This window comes from Amblyomma americanum, chromosome 7 (assembly GCF_052857255.1).
Source record: "Amblyomma americanum isolate KBUSLIRL-KWMA chromosome 7, ASM5285725v1, whole genome shotgun sequence".
In the NCBI taxonomy this organism is placed as follows: domain Eukaryota; kingdom Metazoa; phylum Arthropoda; class Arachnida; order Ixodida; family Ixodidae; genus Amblyomma; species Amblyomma americanum.
In genome coordinates this window covers 38225260-38247919 of record NC_135503.1, presented here as the reverse complement: position 1 = coordinate 38247919, position 22660 = coordinate 38225260, and the positions used below count along the sequence as shown (strand labels likewise).

Genomic DNA, 22660 nt, shown 5'->3' with positions numbered 1-22660 from the left:
GGTAGATTCAATCGCCTACCAACATGCAGAGTTTACGATGCAAACAACCTCTGGTGCAGTAGCTTTATTACCGTATTTACTTGTGCAACGAATGCATCGTCCTACTTTAGCTGCTAAAAAGTGCAAACTTTTTTGCTTACCATAATAAATGCACCACTTTCTTTTGGCACAGTCTGCTGATGATGATATAGAATGCTAGCAGGCACCCTTGTTGGAATGCCAAAAGAACTATGCAATATTTCTGTAAAGCACTATCTGTCGAATGTGAAGACTACCAATTTATCTCACCCTACAGGACGAAGACCCAATAACAATTGTTCCGTGGAGAATCCGAGAACTAGTAGAAACCATGCCTGGTCACCAAGGCATTCGATCTGCCATATTAAGGATTGTAGCAACTTGCGGCTGGGCTTCGCACTGAATGTTGCGAATTGTATTAGAGTGAACTCTGTGTTTTCTTTGGAGAGCATTATGGTCTGCTATATGGGTTACACATGTGGGTTTAAGTAACACATAAATATCAAAATTGACTGTTTTCAAGCATGGAAACCATACTGAAGAGGGCATTTTGTTTCATTTAGAAGGTGAGTCGTACTGGATGAAGTGTTTATTCCCGATTTTGACTGAGAAGTGCAACTAGAATGACGAAATATCTATCTTGACACATCCATGCACACATAAATGCAATTTATAAAGACGGCATAGAGGCAGCATGTTAGAGGAGATAAACACGTCCCATCCAATCTTGGTTCTCTTTTTTCACAACGCGATTTCATACCAACTAGCCAAACTCCAAACCATTGGCACATTCAGTCTTGTTAGTGGTATTCAGTGGTCACCAGTCGTTTCAGCGGTTGTAAAAAATTAATGAGACATTCACATAATGTGATCCAAGTTAGAAAGGAAGTGACAAGAAAATGTGTTCATGGTTTCAGTCACATGACCGCTGGGTCATGTCACTGAGCCACAGGCACATGGCCGTGCTCTATGATGCCATCCTTTTGTGCAGATGATGACCACAAGAATGCAGGGGGAGTTGTAACAGCGAGTGCTGCAAGAAAAGTTGTACCAGAGCGAGCATAAGTGACAAGAGCTCTAGTATGTGTTTATTAACATGCTGTTGGTTCAACAGTCGCGCTTAAGCAAATTAAAAGAACTGTCCAAGTATACTATCACAAGAGCAGAACGGTGCACTGCACTCCGGTTGCGGTGTATGCACCGGCAGCCATCACGACTTGCGGTAGAGGAAGAGTCGCTTGATGCATTTCTTGCCAACTAGGTTAGCATACTCCTTCACCTCGGCCCTGTCGATGTTTCCTTTTAGCCGGACATACTTCTTGTATGGGATCACCGCCCTGTTGTAGAGGATGGCGACTTCGTCCAGGTCGTGCACTGCATTTTCATCACCTGCCCACAGAAAAGCAACAAAAAGTTGGAGGGGTCACTCAAACTCTGCCTTAAGGGTATGACACGACAGCTAATGGGTTAATGCCAGTATATACAGGATTGGTCTTTCTCTACCTAACATTCATAGATCCCTGGGAGTCCTCACACCACTCCTGGCGCAGTGGTCCAGCGCTTAAGCGATGCACCACTGCAGTTTTTGTCACTGGTGGGACTTGGGCGATCCATGTAGTTCTTCCCGAGCAACCTCGTGCGATCAATCATTAATTTAACTGCCGCCTGTCACAGTGCCCTGTCTGCTCACAATGCTGCAGGCAGGTTGTGATAACGCCACAAGGTTACGTGACCTAGGTGACCCAGCTGCCTCCAAGGTTGCTTCTCTGGGGATTTTTCATGGATTTTTCGCTCACGGTCAACGGTGCTGGATTTTCTGCGGCAAAAGCTCCTATCACATTACGCTATCACATTAAAATGCCAAGTACAGACTCAAATGCTCTTATTTAGTGTGTCAAGAGACCATAGCAGTTCCTTGGCATAATCAAAATATGCATTCTTCAGAAACATCTGCAAAATACATTCAACTTCAATGTCTTAGTTTGTAGCCTTCACCACAGTGCTTGAATGTAAATACCTGCACAAAACATTTTAAATTAATGCCAGTAGGTTCTGCTTTAGATCCAAAAATTGTATAGTTGTAGACTTGCCCTGAAGTCCTTCCATCAAAATCCTGACGCCAGTCTACCCACCTGATTTCACTTGCTCTTCCAAAATCCAGGCCTACAGTTTACAGCAATTTTACATTTTGTATCCCCTCACTTCACTCCTCCAACCCTGCTGCTGAAACACCAACACTTTTCTCCTGGGGCCTGCCCAACAGTCGAAACTATAGCCACTCTGGGTCTGACAAGAAAGAAGCCTTGCAGGTTACAAGCATGCTGAAAACAACAGGATATTATGTCTGCACATTATATGAAAACTAAAAGGTTGGCCAGTGAAGACAAAACTGTTTAACATGCCAATTCTCTCATGCCACTCTTTACCTGCGGCGATTTCCAAACAAAGCTGTAGTCGTGCTGAATTATTCCGAAAGTACCTTTCTTGGGATCCTGTTCAAAGCGCGAGTACTTGCTGGCATCCAAGAGGGGCTTGCACTTCTCTATGGGGTGCCAAGTGTAAGTTTCAGGACAGAGTAGTCGAGACGGTGAGAAGTTCCCCTGAAAAGGCCACATGCAAGATTTCCGTGAGACCCTCGATCTCTCTGTTAACAAGGAAACTGTAATGCAGGGAAGATAAATTCCATTTGGTGTGCCTTTTTAAGATACTTAGCCTCAGCCTGCATGACTCGCGGTACTAGCTGGGACAAAAATGTAGCTATACATAAACCGCACAGGCCCTTGACTTGCCTCTAGAGCACAACACACTGCATTACATGTTTGACCATAATACTCCAGTTGCAGTCAGACAAAAGTCACTTAGAGCTGACACCAAACAGCTAGTGCACACAACCTACCTTGTATCTCATCTTGGGACACGTGTGGATGTAGAAGCCCATGCAGTAGTCCTTGATGCTCGGACACACTTTATGCAGCTCTCTTGCATAAGCGATCTCCCTGCAATGTGGAAAAGCAGGGAACCTTTACAGAGAAAGCTGTTATAGATTTGGCTCAGCCATAAAGCCCTGCATTCTACCACGGAATCTAGTGTGGGCTGTAAGACCTTGACTGATTAGTTTGCCTAATGCTTAGTTGATTTAATTTGAATCAATTAAACCAAATAGCTGCCACATGTGCCAGCTTGGCGAAGTGAAGAGGAAAATTCCCCTCCACATTTAGGGGAGAGAAAGTGGGGAGGGTGAGATTAACCTAAATGACTAAACCAAAGTATAAGAACTTTCACTGATGGATGAGCTAAGCTGGTAAGCTCACCTCTACAATTTTTTTTTCAGACGAGGCAAACTAAATTTAAATTGAAGAAACTTTATAAGACAGAAGTTCCAGCAATCAGTGTAAAATAATTCACTCTCCTGAGTAACCAAGCACCAACTGACCATTCAGTTAATGACCATTCAGTATAACGAGAAAATCTGAGTGCATACAACAGTGATCACAGCTGTGATGAAAACAATGCTCCCAATTTTGTGCCACTCTGATACGCCAAACCCCATGCCGATTTTGTCAGGATACATGGGCTATTTGTGCACCGAGTGTGGGTGTTCACAAACTTGCGTGCATGTGTTGTGAAAAGTCTCATAATCAAAGTTGGAACCACAATTGACTGCTAAAACACATGTACCCCAGCACCACTGGATTGTCTGTAGTGAACGTCTGGAACCATCACTTCCACCTCATGCACTTTTCTTATCAGGCTCTTGCATTAAAGACAAACTCAGCTTATCTTTTGTGGGTGCTTCTGGGTAACTGCTTTCTTGCAACTGTTTTTGTAAGAACTTTTGGCAACCACCTGCACTAGCCCTTCAGGCATTTTTGGTCAGCCTGCTCAATCCATTCCAATCGATCCCTACTGGATCTAATTCAAGCCTTTCACTGATTTCTAAGAGAAACATTTTGGCAGTGGTTGCTGACAACCAAAGCCTTACACCAAATTCCTATCATATTTTTTACGCACTTGCAGATTCAATGCATCCTCACAAGAAACATCAGCTCCTCCATGAAACACTGATACTCATCGAAAGCTTGCGCTTGCTCTCCGTCCAAATGACCGATGCTACGAGAGCAGTGCAATAGCACACAGCGTTCAGGAGCACTGCAACGTCCCACATTCCTTATTTCCATGATGTTGTCATACTTTTCCTCTCTTAATCATAAAATTTAGTTCTTAAATGTCAATACATTTCTCCAACCTTCACCAAAATGACAACACAAAAAAAGCTGGGGGGCTGCCTCTCAGTAGGACGTGCAGTTTTATTTCCACACTTCCATGACCAACTTCTTGCATTAGTTCAAGCTCACCTGAGTGATGCGTATGTCCCGAGAGACAGGAAGCTGTAGTCTGGATCATAGTAAAGGTACACAGAGGAGAGACATGTGGGCAAGATGTCAATGACGCCAACAGCAATCAGATTTCCGTCAAGCCAGTATTGCTGGTGGAACGAGCCCAGGCTGTAGGGGCCTTGGGGATCGTACTGCATCAAAACAACCATACTTGATGTCACTACGAAGTCTGGCTAGCTCTGTGTTAAAGATGCAAAAATGCCCATCATGGCACTGCAAAAAAAAAAGTAACTTCACAGAAGCATAAGAACCTCATAAGAAGCTCAGTCATAAGAAGCTTCTGTGAGCACTGATTTGCTAGGGTAGGCTACAGCTAGTAACGACTAGAAGCATGGCGATGAGCTCAAATACTTGTTAGGCAGGTTGCATATAAATGACCACAACATGCAAGAGTACCAATTTACACCAACCATGAGAATCAGTACATAAGGTGTTCTGTACTGACCTGAATGACCAAACAGTAGCTCGTGTGTGTCGATAAGCTTCATTCAGTATGTGGCTTTTGTACAGCGTTCAGCTCAGTACACTATTATAAGCATTCGTACAATTCATAACCTGCTCTCTGCATATCATACTGCATATGATTTCATAAATAGCATGTGACTCCACAGAAGCTATGCAATTAAGTATTCCTAGCAATATGACGCTGTGCATGTTGCTGACTTACTGGTGGCTCTAGTATAACCTTTAGATATGACTTGGCACTAACATAAAAAGAAACACAGGAAAGTGTTCAAGTAGTATGTCCTTGTTATTGGTTTTCATCATGATTGTGCTAAATTCCATTTTATCCAGGAAAACAGACAATAAACCTCAAGCCTGCAAAATATATCATGCCTAAGTTTGTGATATTATATATATGGGGCTTTCAAAGGTCACTCAGAGCTAACATGAAGAGACGCACAGTAACATATTCAAATACACTCTTCTTTTTGGCTTTCACATTTTTGTTAAATTCCTTTTGATACTGGTTGATTAACAGCAGAACTCAAACCTAAAATATATATACAGATCATGCTTGAGTTTCTGACATTATATTATAAGGATTTTAAAGGTCACTTATTGCTAACACGGAGAAACACACAGGAGCATGCCCGAGTAAGTTCTTCCTTTGTCTTTATGCCTGTGCCAAGTTCCAACTGATGCATACTGTCTGATAAGCAATTAAACTGATAATAAGTTGCCTGATAAGCAGCAAAGTGCTCCCGCACTGCACAAGAAACTTTAAGACAAGTAATGCAACACACTTGATCACAACTGAAAACTCCCCAACAATGTGCAGCCACAACTGTTACAGCAAAGCAGTCAACAACAAGTATTACAAAATAAAAGGCAACCTCGAAGCTGATGTTAAAAAATTCAACCAAGGCAAGTAGTTCATTTACAAATAGGGGAGGGACACTCTGCTGTTAACAGTGTTGCCAATTGTTTGTAATGCAGTCGAAACCAGATGTACCGATTTAGAATATGGCTACAAAGTAGTTCGGTACATCGATAATTTGGTACATCGAGACATCATGATGCAAGAGGTAATTGAGTGCTTTCGGCATCTTTGATGACTTCCTGCCACAGCCATGGACTGAAAATTACCTTTTACTGGATGAAAGGTTCACGACATTTACTCCTGACGTTTATATGTCACTACCACTTCCCAGTAGGAGCACCACATATGCTGTAGACCACTCCTTAATCTCTCATTGCCATCACTGAGATAGTTTTAAGATGCTCTGCCTGTCCCATTGAAGGCAACTGACAAATGCCATAATAGGCTCACACTGTGTGGCCGTACCCTCACCGCCCACTGCTCGAATGTCCGTCCCCTACAGCCATAATACCACCACCGCACCGTTCACCAAGGCATGAAGCACACACCACACAGCAACAGGGGCAGAATGAGAGAGAGAGCACAGCTGTGCAGCAAGCCACAGTTCTTTGGTTCCTTTACCTGCAGCGGTGAATTCACCAGAAACTGGCGATAGGACTCCCTGTCACACTGGCTGGGTGGCTCCTTGTGCACTTGCATCTGGTAGCGCTCGAAAAGCTTCCACGACTTCCCAAAGGTCATCTCAAACTCTGGTGACCGCCCGTTGGACACAACTGTCTTCACCTTGCCATGCAACAACATGCAGGTGGTTGATATACTAGTTCAATAATGAACCTACAAGCAAGAGCATGTTCAATGCTGCCTGCTGTGTAGCTCACAAATCCTCTATGGTGCAATCAAAGCTGAGCCACAAGGAAAAGTGAGTAATAGCTAGGTGTGCAGAAACATTGTAGCTAAAACAGGCCATGTTGAAGGCCTCGCATCATCCGAAACGAATACACCCATATGTACCAGCATGGCTGCACAAGGTTGAACACACCATCACCACTGTGCATGAACCATGACTGCATGGGAAATGTGCTTTATTTCCTTCGGGCTCGGAGGCATGCAGCAGCTCAGCAAGTTATAGATGTTTTTATGCAGCTGTGGCGGCCTCCCGGGGAAGCAGTATGACATAAAGCCCCTCCTTTCGCGATGATACCCATATTTCTGTGTGATGCGAAAATGAATGAACACGCATTCTTGCTCAGTGATAATGGATAAACTTTCCACCACTTGCTTGCCTCTATCCTTTACTGACATGATTATATTGGCTTTTGATCAGAAAGAGATGTCAAATTCAATGCGTTATGCATTTCTTACTGTACCACAAAGCTCATCATGTTTTTGTGCCACAACCAAGTATGCAAACGTCCTTGGATTCTGCCGAAGCCTTGTTTTTGCAAAAACTTTGTGAAATGAGAACGAATGTATGCATGAACAAGAGGTAAGCCACGTCTTGCAGCAAAATATAAGAGTATACTGGAAGGTCCTGCAGTTACACTAGTGATAAATGCTGCACTTAAAAACAAGTTTCTGTCAAATTAAAGAATTGCATGACAAGAGCTCAAAGCCGAGCACTGGCATTACTTATTCTGGTCATATACCACCTTCACAAAGATGGCTATAGCAGATGAAAATACAGCAAAACACTGTCCATGCTCCCCACAATTCCTAGCTGACTCTGCTAATAAAACTGGGAGACTCACAAAAAATTTCCACAAGATACTAACTTTGCTCATACCTCTTTAAGAACAGCTCCTTGCTACCTAGACCACAAGCTAGACTAGCGACAAAATTATGTCGTCATTCTATGCTGGTGAGGTTTGAAACACCATATTATATTCAGTTAAATCATTACCAGTTATTGGTGAGTGCTGAAAAATCAATACAAGATTTTTTGCCAGCCAATGATACAACAATACTGATTTCTGTTTACCTGTTTGTTCACTGCATTTCTTCCTCAGAGAGATTTGTTATGGTGAAGCTTTCATCACCTCCAAGAGCACCCCCACCAAAGTGATGCTTCCATTCTTAATTTTTTTTCTCGCAAGGCTTCTCTTAGCTATTTCCAGAGTTCATTCTGCATATATTCTTCCAAATGTTTGTCTTGAACAAATCCTGCTCTTTTCTGTATTTTTATCTCTCATACCTGCCTGTAAAGGATTGTCTTGGTAGTGTCTAAAAGGCCGAGAATTTTCCACTGACACAAACTATGACCTGATCTGGTAAAACCATTTCTCGGCACTGTTGCGCAACATTTCGCGAGATGCATGCCACTGGCTGCGAAAGTTTATGAACTACAAGATCCACAGAAATGCTCAACCACTTCCTGATGTATGCACACAGCCTTAAACTCAAAACTTCAATCTGCAGACGCGTCTGCCATCAATGCAATGCAGCTCTCAGTTCTAGAATGTGCACCCAGTCTGCGAGACAGTTTGGTTTTTCTCACTCTCCTGCGACCTCAACTTTTGCAACTAACTGCATGTTCCTAGGCAAGACTGACATGAGCTCAGGAAATAATGAGCATGAAAACAGCAGCAGCAGCATTTGGAGACGAACCCCTATGGCCCTATGGAATAACAGTATGGCCGCGGAAAATCAGAGGACGCCACAATTCACCTGTGGCTGGCTATGCCAGCAGTGCTCTCTCTCTTGCAATTATTCAGGACCAATGGCAGCTCAGCAGCGAATGAAAATGACTACCTGGATTGGGCTATTGACTAGGAAGCGCCGGTAGCGTCTCTCCGTTAGTTTTTCCGGGGGGTCCTTGTGAATTTGCTGCTGGTATCGGAAGTAGACGGCTAAGGCGGAACCAAAGGAGTTTGCAAACTCGGGACAATCGGGGCTACTCCGCACCAGGCGAACCTACACACATACACACACACAAATGTGCACAGCCAAGGCTAGGTGTGAATCAGCAAGTGCTTAATGAAACAGTGAAATGGCTCTCTGAATGATTACAGAAAAGAAGGCTTCCGATTGAACATGTAAATGTACAAATGTAATCACCAATACGTAGCTGCACACAAAACATCCACATCAAATACAAATACTGCCAAATATGGAAGTCTTCTCAAAGCTTCGGTGCTGTTTCTGATGTCGCGATGGTGATATTTCTAGAAACATCATTGCCTATGTAAATCTTGTTCTGTCTGGTTCCTCACAATATGCCAGGACAATGACCTGAAGAAGTGTGAAGCATTAGTTCCGACAGTTTTCTGTGGCATATCACGTTCTATGTATTTTTTGCAGCGAATGACAGCAGCCACATCATTCATGTTCAAGTGATGGGGATTTTCCCATAACATATTAGTATACCAATGGTGATTTGTAAATGTGCAGCAGTTGCAAAGTGTAAAAATGCCTTCTTTGGGACAAAGAAAGCAAAGTATTTTTTTTCTCCTAGACAGAAACTTGCTGTAAAATAGCTACCGTTTATTGTTGCATATAAGTCGATGTTTTTTTTTCCAGGAACAGCCATCTGAAATTGAGGGGTTGACCAATACGCGGAGTCGACCTATCTGCGGTGTCTGCGGTAGTTTCGTCCAGGCTGCGCGCACGCGCCTCAAGCCGGTGCTCACTACTGGCTGAATGCATGGTGCTCCATGTGTCAGAAAAAAGTATTGTTAATTGTGAACAAGTTGATTGCGCTTTGAAATTTGAACGGCACGCCATTTACCAGCCTCGCCCACGCCAGTAGCCACTTTTCCCGGTGAACAGTGGACAGCGTGAGAGGCAACTTCCGGTAGCTTCCAGAGCATCTGGACATGATCCGGAGCACACGTGTCACTCCAGAGTCCGAAACTGCAGAAGCTTAGGCAGTTTGATTTGACACTACTCAGCCGGCTGCACGCAAGCATTGAAATCTGCCTCCAACTACTGACCTTGTGATTGCAATGTTAACGTGTTTCTTGCTTTGGGGGGGGGAGTCGACTTATATGTGGCAATATACAGTGCATGTCCTGAAAAGGTACATTAGTATTTACTAATCATACATTCAATGTGCATTTTAGAGTGCAGATTACAGGAGCAAGGTGTGGAAGGATAGGTAAGTATCAAAGTCGGCTACATACTATGCACCTTGTATTCACGTTGAGAAGGTTTCAGTACGTTCATAATATGCTGTGGCCATCAAGTCCCAGAAAAAAATAAAACAAAACTACTATATCAACATATGGTTTATGGGGGCTTAACATCCCAAAGTGACTCAGGCTATGAGGGACGCAACTCAACATATCAACATATGTAAGCATCAAACATATCAACACATGTAAGCATCAAATGCTTAGAGATGGTGCTCTGAAGGTCCTGGAGAGCACATTATAAACCACACTGAAACAAAATTGCCTTAGAAACTAAGAAACCATCCACTTCAAAGGCTGAGGGTTGAGAAGCAGGAACTTTATGCACTGAGTTCGGCCAGAGAACAGAGCAGTTAAGGGAGCTTTAGCATTACAATGTTGTTAGCTTTAACCTTCCTTTCATACTTAGTGGAAATTGCTAAGCTAAGGGGCATGTTTAATCATTTTTGCCTCCTGGGTTGTGGATGGAAGTATAAGAAGCTACACTGAAACAAAAGTCTGAAATGGCCTCTTTCCCACCAGAACATTATTTTTCAGGGTAGCCCCATCAGAGGTGACACATTTCCACCATGACAGCACTATTCTGTGCATGCCAAGAGACGAATCGAGCACTAGTCCCCGTGTACTGTCACAGATGAACGAGGGCAGCTGTATTGCTTCTCCTACTGGCCGCTTCCCAGGATGAAGAACCATCTGGAAAGCGTGCACTACACATTTTTTTAAGCAGTGTGCACTGCACATTTGACTGTGGTGCACTACATGTTTGTGCACACACCAGTGTACCAAGTGGCTCGCCAACAGCTGCCCTGATTTTTTTATGATGGCATGTTGAGATTATACCAAAGAGTTGTGTGCTTCCGGGAAAGAGGTCATTCCTAAATTTCATTTGAGAAGAGCGTTTTTGAGATCCATCACCTCATAAGAATTCAAACTGCAAGTAGCTGAGGAGGTAACACTTACTGAACAACTTATGCAAAAACTACAGGTGTTTTACATTAACAACTACTTCTGGTAGTAACAGTGCTTGGTATTTTGCACATGGCCTGAAATAGCCATGTGCTTCCAAAGAGCACTGAAAGAGCGCACGGGAATTGTCTAGGCTCAGTCAACCGCACCAGAAAAAGAGAATGCATTTGTAAACAACACTTTACTGAACAACAAATTCATTGGCCAGCAGTTTAGTGTTTGTATTACTTCCCTGAGCAAATCTGGCCTGGAGAATCGGCCAGTACTCACTTCGAGCTTGTGGGCAGCGTCTGGGGGCAGTGGTTCAAATAGGAAATCTTCCAGGGATTTTGGCTCATTCTTTGGTTTCTTTGAACACAACAGGGCAGCCTGGAAACAAGAAAAACATCTTTAACAGCGCCAGCTGCGGACTGAGCTCAAATTTGGTCTAAATAAGGATTTTCATTCAGCATTGCAATGTGGCGCTGCCAGTACAGGGCTACTGTTCAGGAATTCTCAAAATAATATTCCACTATGGGTCATTATGTGTAACAGAAATAGAAATTCCCAATTTATATTTGACTTCAGCAAGGGAACAGGCCTAATTATAACTTTTGCCCAACGTCAGTAATATCCCTTTTATGGAATTCTCCTTTTCCAAGGAATTTTCAGCCCAAAATTGGGCCTATAGAGAAAAAAGAATCTTCACGAGTTTGCAGGAAATTTTAATTAATATTGAAATTAGGGAAAAAATTTTTGCTACAGGTACTGACAGATCAAGATATAGATCAAGGCAAGGGCAGGGTGAAAACAAGGCTAGAAACGCAAAAAAGAATGGGAGAGGACGGTGCAGTCAATGTCAGTGTAGAGACTCTAGTCTTTCCTCAATGCCACCTTCAACCTTTTTAAAAGTACGACAGTTTCTACCGCTGCTATTATGCAAAGGTTTTACAAGCTACCTGTGGAAAAATTTTCACGATAACGCCGATATGACGATCAGAACTGAGCCCCATCATGCTGTTGCCTCACCGATGGCACATTTGCACTATCATCACTTCGTTGTTTGTTAAATTACTCCCATTAAATGTGCAACGCTAGATTATTAGGCTTAGGTTGTCAGCAGAACATTAATAGAACGAACAGAAGGCAGTTTCTTCTAGCTTCCCTCGCGCTCCTATCACAATGCGTCTTTATGCTCTTCTCTGCCGGTAGGTGCAGCATTATCTCAGCCCTCAGGTGGTGCATCACCTTCATCACATGTTGGTGGCTCAAGTTTTTGTTGGATGACCCATCACTCCAGCCCCAGCTTTATTTTTTCTAGCTGCCAAAGTTAAGGTGTCAACCAAGAGGACAGATCTACCAATTTGGGAGTATAAATACAACAGAAATGTTCACCTGTCACCAGCCCAAGTTCAGAAAGTCACATACGTGATATGAGTTCATGCTAGACATGCAAACATTTGTTTCTTTTCCTTCCATTAGGAACTGCTTTCTGAGTGTTCAGTCAGAATGCACTCCATACTGGATTTAAAATTTTTTTCTTTTCACATGTAGCTTTAAGTGTTGGTCATGACGAACTTTTCCCATGGTCACCCTGATCGTACTACCGAGTATAGTAGTAGGTAAATTCCCACACTTTGGCCTTCATTCACAACGTCGAATAGCAAGAATTATTGAAAAACTCCTATAACATATTGCAAAAAAAAAATGCTAGGATTTCCCACACTGTTTCAGGAAGAAAAAAAAATGTTCAAATTAAGGACTTTTTTGGGCCTAAGCAAGAGTATTTTATGTTATGACATGGAATTTGTCTATTACCTGAGCAGTGTCAGAGTTGAGCTCATTGCCAGTTTTGCTCTGTTTTAAAAGCCATCTTTCACGGCGGATGTCACGAGCTTTCCGGCACATCGGTTTGCTTGGGTCAGCGCCTAAGCCTGGAAGAAAACCAAAAAGCAACAAGAATTCTTCACACCTAAATTGTAAAAGCATTACATCTGCTCACTTATATTCGCTGTGCTATACATTAACATTCCACTGTATATACACTACAGAATACACACAGTGTTTATGCTTTCCGGAAGTACAAGCTTTTAATAAAGAATAGACATCTGTCATTAATTCTGGAAAGGTGGACATTTTTGTGCATAAAAAATAACGAAATAGTAAATCAATGGTGCTGGCCTGTTAAATAATAATTACAATAAGACCTCATTGCAAACAAATTTGACATAACAAAAACATTATGCCCACAAAGCTACATTCAAATGAAAACTTTGGTTGGATCATACAACCTTTCCCTTCTCTTCAGTTTGGTTTTGTTAGTAAGCAGTTTAAAGCTAACCTATAAGAAGGTCTCCAAATTTTATCTTACACAAATCTGCTCAAAGAAAATCACTATGACTTATTGGTTTAAGTGTCCACAAATTCAATGTGTTTCACATAATTTAAAGTAAAAGCGCAACTATCATCCTGAAATTATCAGCTATCTTACCATCAATGTTTTACCAAAGACATCCGTTTCAAAATCTAACTGAATGCCACTATGAAGAGACTATGTCAACTGCTTAGCTCCTTATGTGCTCACAAATTCACGCATATATCTGCCACCCATGCAGTGTTTTCATGGTGCTAACCTAAATACAAATTGCAATAACAAAATGTAATAAGGTCCAGATGAAAGATTTCACTGAATCCAGGTTGCAGGTTGGAATGCCTGCTCATGAGTCACTCAGCCATGATAACTTTGACTCAAACTCAGCCACAAATCCAACCTGCAGTGACGGATCAGTGTCTATGGATGAGCACAGGGTCACAGGTTCAAACCTGACTGCACAAGCCATACTTCCATGGAGGTGAAACATAATAACACACATGTACAGAACATGTTTACGAACCTCAGGTGGTTAAAATTACTATAGAGCCCTACACTAAAGCACGCCTAATAGCCCATAGCAATGCTTTGGCATTCCGGAACCCACTCCCATCATCATTCTGCGCATGAATCACTGAATTTTAGGCACAAGAGCCTGAATCCAAATGAGCCAAGTGTGTATAAGCCCATGTGAGCGCATAGAGCCAGTGGAGTCAGAGTAAGTGTAGATCTAGTGGGCCCTTGCAAACCCATTACTTGGACTTTACCTATTACTAGCAGCATGACATGAAGCATGAACAAGACAACTCAAACATGAACAGCAAGGTACTTACAAAGTTGATCTTCACTTCAGAAAGGAAAAGATCACTCTTTAGTAGTGCTAATAGGCCTCACATGTGATTCCTCTCCAGGAGCTAATATTTTTGTTTTTATGTTCATGTTTCAATTGCCTTGCATGTGTTTCGTCTGACACTGACGGCATATACACACACCTTTCTTTGGCACATAAGCTTCCTTCTTGGAACTGCTGCCCATTTCTTCTTTGGACGGTTCAGGTGGCCCCCCTGGCTGGTGGTCCATGGGCTCACAGATGATGGTTTCTTTATTTTGAAGGCTTGTAGCTGTTTCTTCTAGAATTTGACAACACTTATGTGAAGACATTGCACGCCAGTGTAGGACAACAGAGCTGCCTTAAAATTCTTTCAATCAAAGCAATGCAGTGACACTGCTGTAACATACCAGACGCTTTTAGAACCATTCAAAGATGTAACTCTAATGGTAATGCTAACATCTCTGACTACAAATTCTGCAGATACTAACAGGTACTAAGGGAAACTAGGATGCACTAACCATACTTTACATGACAGGGATAAGGATTGACATACTAGGGACAATGCTCCTTACAGATATAGGCAGCACAGCAGTAACAGTAATATAACAGTACAGTAGCAGTAATCTTTATTCACACAGACTTTACACAACAGAAATATTTCAAGTATCCCTGCAAACAATCTACACAATATTTTCTTGTTGCATCGGACCATATTCTAACCAAAATGGGTAGGATACAACAATGGTAAACTGGTCAAATGTACTGTATACTGTATGTTACAATATACACTATTCACACAAAAAGTAACAGAGAAACAATATGACAGCTGTGCTCCTTTGAGATGCCACAAACAGCAGTTGCATGATGGCACAGACATAGTTCACTAAACTGCATTTTGCACAAACAGCAATATGTTGTTTATACGGTAAACAACAGACTGAAAATCCACACATCACAACTACTTTAAACTCTGAGATTTTGAGACTAACTATAGTTATCCAGCTGGTCAATTTTAATAGTTTTGATGCTCTCTCTTATTTTCCAAATTCCTAAAGCATTCAGCCTTGAAGTCATGTTAAACATGACTTCAAGGCTGGATGCCTGCAGTATGTGTTTAAACAAACAGTGCATCATGAACATCGTAGTTGCTGAAACACTGAAAAAAAAAACTGTATTGATGTGCACAATAGATCTAATATCATTTTCTTCACTGGACTACTGAATACACAGATTAACTTAAGAATCTACACCGGACATGTTGAGTAATTAAGAGATTACAAGGGAACAAGCATACATTTTGCTTTTCATGACAACATACTCTTTTGCCACAGTAAGTTGCCAGCACTTTTCAATTATCTGCTAAGTAGGCAGACATTTTTCAATGTGAAAGCTGGGCACGGAACTTCACAGGCTTGATATATGGTTCACGACTTCATTCATTTGACACTATCTTTCACTCATCGTCAAGTCTGTGTTAGGGTGACCATAAATCAGACTAACTGGGTAAACGCAACAACAAACAAAAGGTGTGCAATCGCTGTCGTCATACCAACCTTGGGAACTTGGTTAAGAGAAGTACCAACAGAAGTAAAAAGCAACTACCTGTTGACTTCAGGTCGCAGGTCTCCAGGTCAATTTGAACATTCGACTTCTTGTGCGAAAAGTCGGGCATTTCCATAACCCTGTCTCCTGATGACTCGGTGCAGAAATCGCCTTTCTCACCCGGCTAGAATAAACAAAACAAACGCCAATTAACTACGCATACGCCGATTCGCGATGAAGGCGCCGTTACCTTGTCGTTCTCATTCCTTTTACCAGTAGCCAGAAACTTGTGCACCCTTTTCAAGAGCTTCTTCTGCGACTTCGATAGTTGGAAGTTATCAACATCCAGCCTGAGTTGAGAAGACGGAAAACAACAGTAAACCAGCAATTTGCTCGTTGCGGAAGCGTTTGCGAGTGAAGAAATTGATGAGCCTTACTTTATGGGGTATTGGCAGCAGCAGGTCTTTTGCATCATTGGTTTGTAACAGTACTCGCCCGATCTTCATGAAACGAAATCAGAAAACGTACCGCTAGCACACAAGTGTGCATGAAGCACCACAGCCAGCACTAGTTGCCAGAAGAACACAATTAATGCAAATGATTAAAATAAATACCAACCTCCTCCAACCACGATTAAGAAGATCGTCATAAATTCCTGCTGTCAATCGATGAGCCCACATGCCTGCATGAGGAACAGATCGCCAAAACCGGCAAAGTGAACACACAGGCGTTTTCAGGAAGTTAATAACTCGTCGCTGACGTAAGCGCGAAAGACAGCTAATCTGGTTAAAGCACGTACCGCAACTTAGGCTCGTCGATTCCGACTTGCAGTAGCCGCACCTGTGGCCAGTGTGGTCGTAAAAATATTCCACAATCCCGTAGTCGTCATCCATGGGGGCTGGTGCGTTCGTAGTTCCTAGTCCCACCCAGTCAAAAACGCCGCGACGGTGCGCTTTCGTTGGCGATCTTTTGGCAAAGAAGCGCTCGACAGCGTTCGCAGCAAAGTGTGGTGTCTCTGCCGCGTCAGTGATAACAGTCGACAGAACGATAGCGGCGGTGTAAAACCGCTGCTATTTACGGAAGGGTATAAAAACAACAGGACGCTGCCATCTTGTATTTTGCCATGTGACGCAATTGGCAGTAAAAAAAAGCAAAAATTTCACCTCCATAAATATTACGCATAAATAATAATAAAGTAAAAATATTTGGTACTATGAATTGCATTGATGTCAGTTAACTTATTTAACACTTAAGTGCTAACAACTAATGCTAACACAAAAAAGTATAGGGTGGCGCTGTCTACACTCCTACTTCCTACATAAGCGTTATAGAGCTGTAGGTTACTGACGTCTACCATTCGTCCACGTTATTCACTGAAGCATTAAAAACTCAAAGCAAAACAGCGTGATGTCATCGCAGACGTCATTTTATAAACACTCGCCAGCGCCCAATCAGATCGCCCCCTCCTCCTGTCACGCGCGCTCTCGCCGAGGAGCGGAACCATGCGGAACCCGACAGACGGCCGGCTGTTTTTCTCGCCGTTCGCGCCTGAAAAGCCGGCAACGCTCGCCACCCGCTCCCTGCAGCAGCATCACTGCCGCACTTCGGAGCTTGACGGCGAAGGTGCACTGGCGTAACTGCCCCTCTTCTCTTTTTTTCTTCATTGCGCTCTCGCCTGCCGCGGTGCTCCTCCAAATGGTGCCGCGGCTGTTTTGACTCGGAAGTAGCAGCGCGCGTCCGCAACGGCATGTCTGTGCTCAGCAAGTACGCTGAGCTCCTGGACTACCAACTGCCCTACAACTGCTACGAGATCGGCCACACGTGGACACCGTACTGCGCCGAGGCGTCCGTCTACGTCGGCCTGCACGCGTTCAAGGAGTCGCTCAAGATCTACCTGCCTCTGTATGCGGTGAGTCGTTGACCCAGGAAGACCCCCTCACCTCCCGGGACCGATTGGTCGGTGGGTCGGTCGGTCGGTCGTCCGGCGGATCTCAGTTATTGCCGGACGACCCTGGCCCTTCGGCGCGCGGGCGTGCGTTGTTTTTATGCACCGGCACGAAACACGGCAGGAGTAAATGCACCACGCGCCGTATATCGAGCGGTGTCTGCCTCTTTATTTCTTTGCGGTTGGGTCGTTCCGTCGATGAGCGTAACGCCGGTAGCAGCAGCGCTGTGTCACGCCCCTGGCCCGGTGAGATTATCGGCGAGAAAGCTATACACGCTGTGTCTGGTTTGGGCGTTCGCGCGCCCCGACTTTCTTGTTATTTTGAGAGGCGCGTGCGTGCGCGCGCGCACTGTGTTCATTGCGGTTCCCCTAATGGTCCTTTCTCGGGCGAGCCGCGCGTGAATGAACGCGTTCTGTTCAGCCAGAACGTGCGTGTGGCTGGCTTTCTTTTTCCTCTTTCGCCACCTTCTTACTTTTCTTTTTCCAGCGGATCTCAAGGACGCTAAAAATGGCCTCTATCGGAAACCTCTTTTGATGACCAATGGCAGTTCGAATAAGCGCCCTCCTCAATGTGATATAGGCCAACACTTCGCGTAGTTATACTTTGCCGATGTGACTGATCAGTCGCGTGTAGTAAAGGAAATCGAACGTGGAAGAGATCTGGAAAAACTCGAATTAATGATATCCTATCAGCGGTTAATAGGAGCGGGGGTGGGGTGTCAATTTCTACGCTAGAGCAACAGAGTGTATTCCGAAGGTATGGTAGACGCGGCTGGCACAGGAGACGGCTCATTGCAGATAATTGGGAGAAACCTTTGTATCGTAGTGTACGTCTTGCTGTTGATCATAATGTTGGCGAGTGATTTGTTTCCCGCAACCCTGCAATGTTCTCGTTTCAGTGCTAAAAATTTCTGAAAGACGCATTGCAAAATAAATCGTGCATTCGTACCACTCGCACTATAAATGGTTGCTTATCAGATACAAAAGAAAAAGGCTTAAGCGCTGTAAAATATACTGGCGTCCATGTTACAGAGAGCAGAAAACGCGTGACCACTGTTGTAATTTTGATCACGCGTTTGAGCGGCCGTCCATCTCTTGTCTTCTTGAAGCCTGCGGCGTGGTCTTCACAGAAAGTGCATATACATATCGCACCACCCTGCCATTGTATTCGGAAGGGCAGTTATTTTCTCGCGCTCTCCCGCCCGAGAAAGGGAACTTTTTGTTCTCTAAATAGCTGTCATACGCGTCCCCATAAACAACGCTGGAACGGCCTCAGTTCGCGTAACAAGGGCGTATATACGCGCGGACTGTACTTACGCAACCACCGCGTAGGCAATCGGCCTCCCGACCCCATCAGACAATAGAAACGCGCAGCTCTTTCGCCATGAATGGCGTGCAGATAAAATTATAAACAGCCATTGGTGCTATTTTCACGAAGACGAAACTAAGTACAGCAGTATTTGTGAACAATGTGTTTCGGCTATTTTCACGAAGACGAAACTAAGTACAGCAGTTTTTGTGAACAATGTGTTTCGGCTTTTTTCACGAAGACGAAACTAAGTACAGCAGTATTTGTGAACAATGTGTTTCGGCTATTTTCACGAAGACGAAACTAAGTACAGCAGTTTTTGTGAACAATGTGTTTCGGCTTTTTTCACGAAGACGAAACTAAGTACAGCAGTTTTTGTGAACAATGTGTTTCGGCTTTTTTCACGAAGACGAAACTAAGTACAGCAGCATTTGTGAACAATGTGTTTCGGCTATTTTCACGAAGACGAAACTAAGTACAGCAGTATTTGTGAACAATGTGTTTCGGCTATTTTCACGAATACGAAACTAAGTACAGCAGTATTTGTGAACATTGTGTTTCGTCCATTCTTCCCAAGGAAAGACTGGAAATGTGGTGAATAAGGTGCCTGCAACGCACTGCTGGGGGTCAAATGCACGTAAGGTGTGCAGGTCGTTTCATTGTGGCATCCGGATGCAACACCACGCTGCATGAAGCCCCTGCATTTATCGCTGACTAAATTTGTCATTGCGAAAGGGCGCGACCACCTGAACCTTCTGCCACTCTATAAAGCTCTGCTGGCCCGAGCAGCGAGCAATTTTTTTTTTCTATACTATACATGTAGAAGCGCTTAGCAGCGTCCATTCGCTACAGACTTTCCTCACGACTGTGGCTTCGTAATTTCGAGCTTCCAGCTGCACTTGCGGCCTCAAGTTGCGAGAAATTTCCCGGCTCCTTGCGTTCCCATGGTCTTTACTTCTGGTACCAAGGCGACACAATCTGCAACGAATGTTAAAGGTATAACACAGAAAAGAATTACTGAAGATTTTTGGAAAATTTAAATTCGCCGAGCTGCATATTATACAACCTCCATAACAGCTGCTCGCGTTGAAACCATCGGGGAGAAGTAATGGGTCTCGTTGAAGATTTAAGCAGGTTAGGGAATTCGTACAACTTGATACGCTGTGTAGTCAACATATGTGAGTCTAACTCACTCTATGCGTGCATTGTTTCACTCGCGTATGTCTATGATGATGAAAACATTTTAATTGGAACTAATATTGGCGCTTGTGTCGATCGAGGGCGGTTGAGCAGTACGTCTTTCTTTCTTCATTTCGTTCTTTTTCTTTCCTTTTTCTTTCTTTATTCCTTTCTTCCCTTTTCTCTTTCTCCATTCCTTTTCTTTTTTCTTTCTTTTTCTTCCCTTCTCTTTTTTCCTTTCCTTCTTTCCTTATTTTCTTTCTTTCCTTTTCTCTTTCCTTCTTCTCTTTCTTTGTTTTCTTTTTCCTTTTATCTTTCTTTCTCTTCTTTTTTCTTCTTTTTATCTTCTTTCTTTCTTCTCTTTCTTTCTTTCTTGCGAGACGTATTACAACTGCATTACCCAGCTGTATCCCAGCGTTCCCTCACAAGCTCCATGTAATGATGTCGGCACTGTGGCACCAGTATTCTAGCGCTGTCCTGACCCTGGGACCCGGTCACCCCACGGTCACCCCCGTGCTTCCCACGACACCGCTGCTCTCGAGGAGTTGACTAAAGTGCGCAACTATAGGATTTGGCTGATAGAGGGAACCATCCTGCGCTTATCCTGCTTTCCGCGGAAGAGCGCGCTTTTGCCACGTCGCAAACAAATGAGCAACGGACACGCAATCGGCCAAAAAAAAAAATGCAGTATCTGCTATCTGCACTAGTTTCCAGCCTATCATTCAGATAACTTCTTGGAGGGGTCACACGTCATAGCAAGGCAATCATGCTGTTTTTCTGGTGGCTGTCTCTCTGGCCTTGTTGGGCTTTCCTTGAGGGGCTTCACAGACCACGAGCCGCGTCCGTGCTGTGGGCTGTTCTCGCCTGTGCGGTCCGACAATTTTACGTCCTGCGCTTGAAGTAAAGCGTCACCTCCAGCGGTGTGCGCGAAGAGACGATGAGACGAACTTTCTTGCATTTCACATAGTTTCGTTTTTGAGTGTTAGCTCTACTGCTCTACTGGTCGCGTTTCGAGCCTCCGAGTTACGCTGATTACACGGATAGAATCCAAGATGGTGGCCTCCAAGTGGTTACCATGGTAGCCTAGGTGGTTACGTAATGGAATAAAATAATAACAGGCGGCAGCGTGATGCTCGGGCATCATAACTTACAACTAAACGATGTCGATCCCGATATATATATGTATATATATATATATATATATATATATATATATATATATATATATATATATATATATATATATATATATATATATATATATATATATATATATTGCGGGGCTCTTTAAAGAGCCTCACCTCTTTCATTAAATAAAGGCTTTTCACCACCACCACCAACAAAGACCATTGAACATAAACTCACTTTTCCTTCAGTTGTAATTTTCTTTTTATTCTTTTTGCACGCCAGCGTACTGCGAGCGGAGTAAAGCGTTGGCGCGGTATGTAATTGCACTCTAAACAGAAAGGAGTAAACAGGGAGTAAACTCTGTTTTATAAAAGCTTACTCCCTTCTACTCCCATATTCGTGTTTATAGCGTGGCGCTAGCCAACTCCATGTCCAAAAATCTCTCTCCTTCTATATTTTCTTTTTTATTATTCTAATTATTATTATTATTGTTATTGGTGGTTATTATTATTGGTAACTATGGCATTTAAGAAAAAATTTTAATATAAAATTCAATTTTAATACAAAAAGAGGCACTTAACCCTGTGTTTCGCGCATGTCGGCCTAGGTTGCTCGTGCGCCATAATATCCAACACATCTATCTGTACGTACATTTCTCTCTCATCTGCCAGCTTAGCATGAAACAGTCACTGCTGCTGTAAACCTTCGATCCGTATGCGCATGTGGAACACAGCTTTACAGGCGTGCACAGGTTTCTTTATAAGGGCAGGCGAAAGTTCTCGGTAGCGGCCATTCTGTCTTTTGGGAAAATTTGCGTCCCTCTTCCCATTTGCGCTCGCCTATGACCACAGGTCTACGATCCCCTTATTACCCTAACATTTCTCCTGCTCTTTTGCGGATGTGGTTGTAGTCGGCGGCCCTCGCCTGCCAGCCGGCCAAACTCCTGGCGGACTGGAAGTATTTTCTCCCTCTCCTATTCAAAACGCGCGCTTTTACCGGCTGTTGCTAGCACGTGTGGAGAACTCGCGTTGCAGAGTGGCTTCGTCCGGCGGCAGAGGCGCACAACCTCCCTGTGACGCGCGGCGAGCTCTCCTTGGAAATGTCTGCGCCGTAGCGAAATGTTTCCGCAAACACCTACGTACGTCCTTAAATAGCAGCACCAAAAGAAGAAGCATGTTGGGGTGCGAGTCTATACGACGTCTCCTTTTCCTTGCTTATTATTCTTCAGAGCCGGAAAAAGTCAGCGCAGTGCATTTTAAAGCGGTCACGGTTTGCTTGACGCAGCTTGCTTGACGCGGCGCTCTTCAACCGCGCGCTGTGCCGCGAAATCTGTGCGGTGGCTTCCATTTGTGTCGTGACGCATGTGTGGATTTTGGTGTCCGTCTGTATTGTGAGACAGTGTATGTAGTGTCGCGATTAATGAAAGAATTCTGATAAGTTGTTTTTCAGTTCCATTTCACTGAGGGACACAGTCAACAATGCCGTCATGTTCCCCTAGCCCGAGGATAAAGGCGGCACCGCAGAAAAGTGACATTAAAAAAAG

At 43.6% G+C, this 22660-nt stretch overlaps 2 protein-coding genes across 3 annotated transcripts in view; one reads left to right on the top strand and one right to left on the bottom strand.

Annotated features, from left to right (window-relative positions):
• Positions 1-1084: 1084 nt before the first annotated feature.
• Positions 1085-16686, bottom strand: Ate1 (arginyltransferase 1). Of its 2 annotated transcripts, none has more exons than XM_077631891.1 (13): positions 16356-16686; positions 16175-16238; positions 15994-16056; positions 15807-15906; positions 15617-15740; positions 14175-14312; positions 12630-12745; positions 11103-11201; positions 8488-8649; positions 4374-4546; positions 2915-3014; positions 2498-2618; positions 1085-1407 (listed from the first exon to the last, which is right to left on the bottom strand). In XM_077631891.1, the coding sequence occupies exons 1-13, from the start codon at positions 16447-16449 to the stop codon at positions 1229-1231; spliced, it is 1533 nt and encodes a 510-aa protein (XP_077488017.1). In that variant the 5' UTR covers positions 16450-16686; the 3' UTR covers positions 1085-1228. The 2 variants fall into 2 exon arrangements, with proteins under 2 accessions (XP_077488017.1, XP_077488016.1); XM_077631890.1 differs by lacking the exon at positions 8488-8649 and adding an exon at positions 6361-6522.
• A 398-nt stretch (positions 16687-17084) lies between these two features.
• Positions 17085-22660, top strand: part of LOC144098927 (transmembrane protein 135-like) — a 65585-nt gene continuing 60009 nt past the window's right edge. The window contains exon 1 of the mRNA XM_077631889.1: positions 17085-17465. Coding sequence (XP_077488015.1) covers positions 17304-17465 — 162 coding nt within the window. The 5' untranslated portion in view covers positions 17085-17303. The remainder of the gene's footprint in view (positions 17466-22660) is intronic.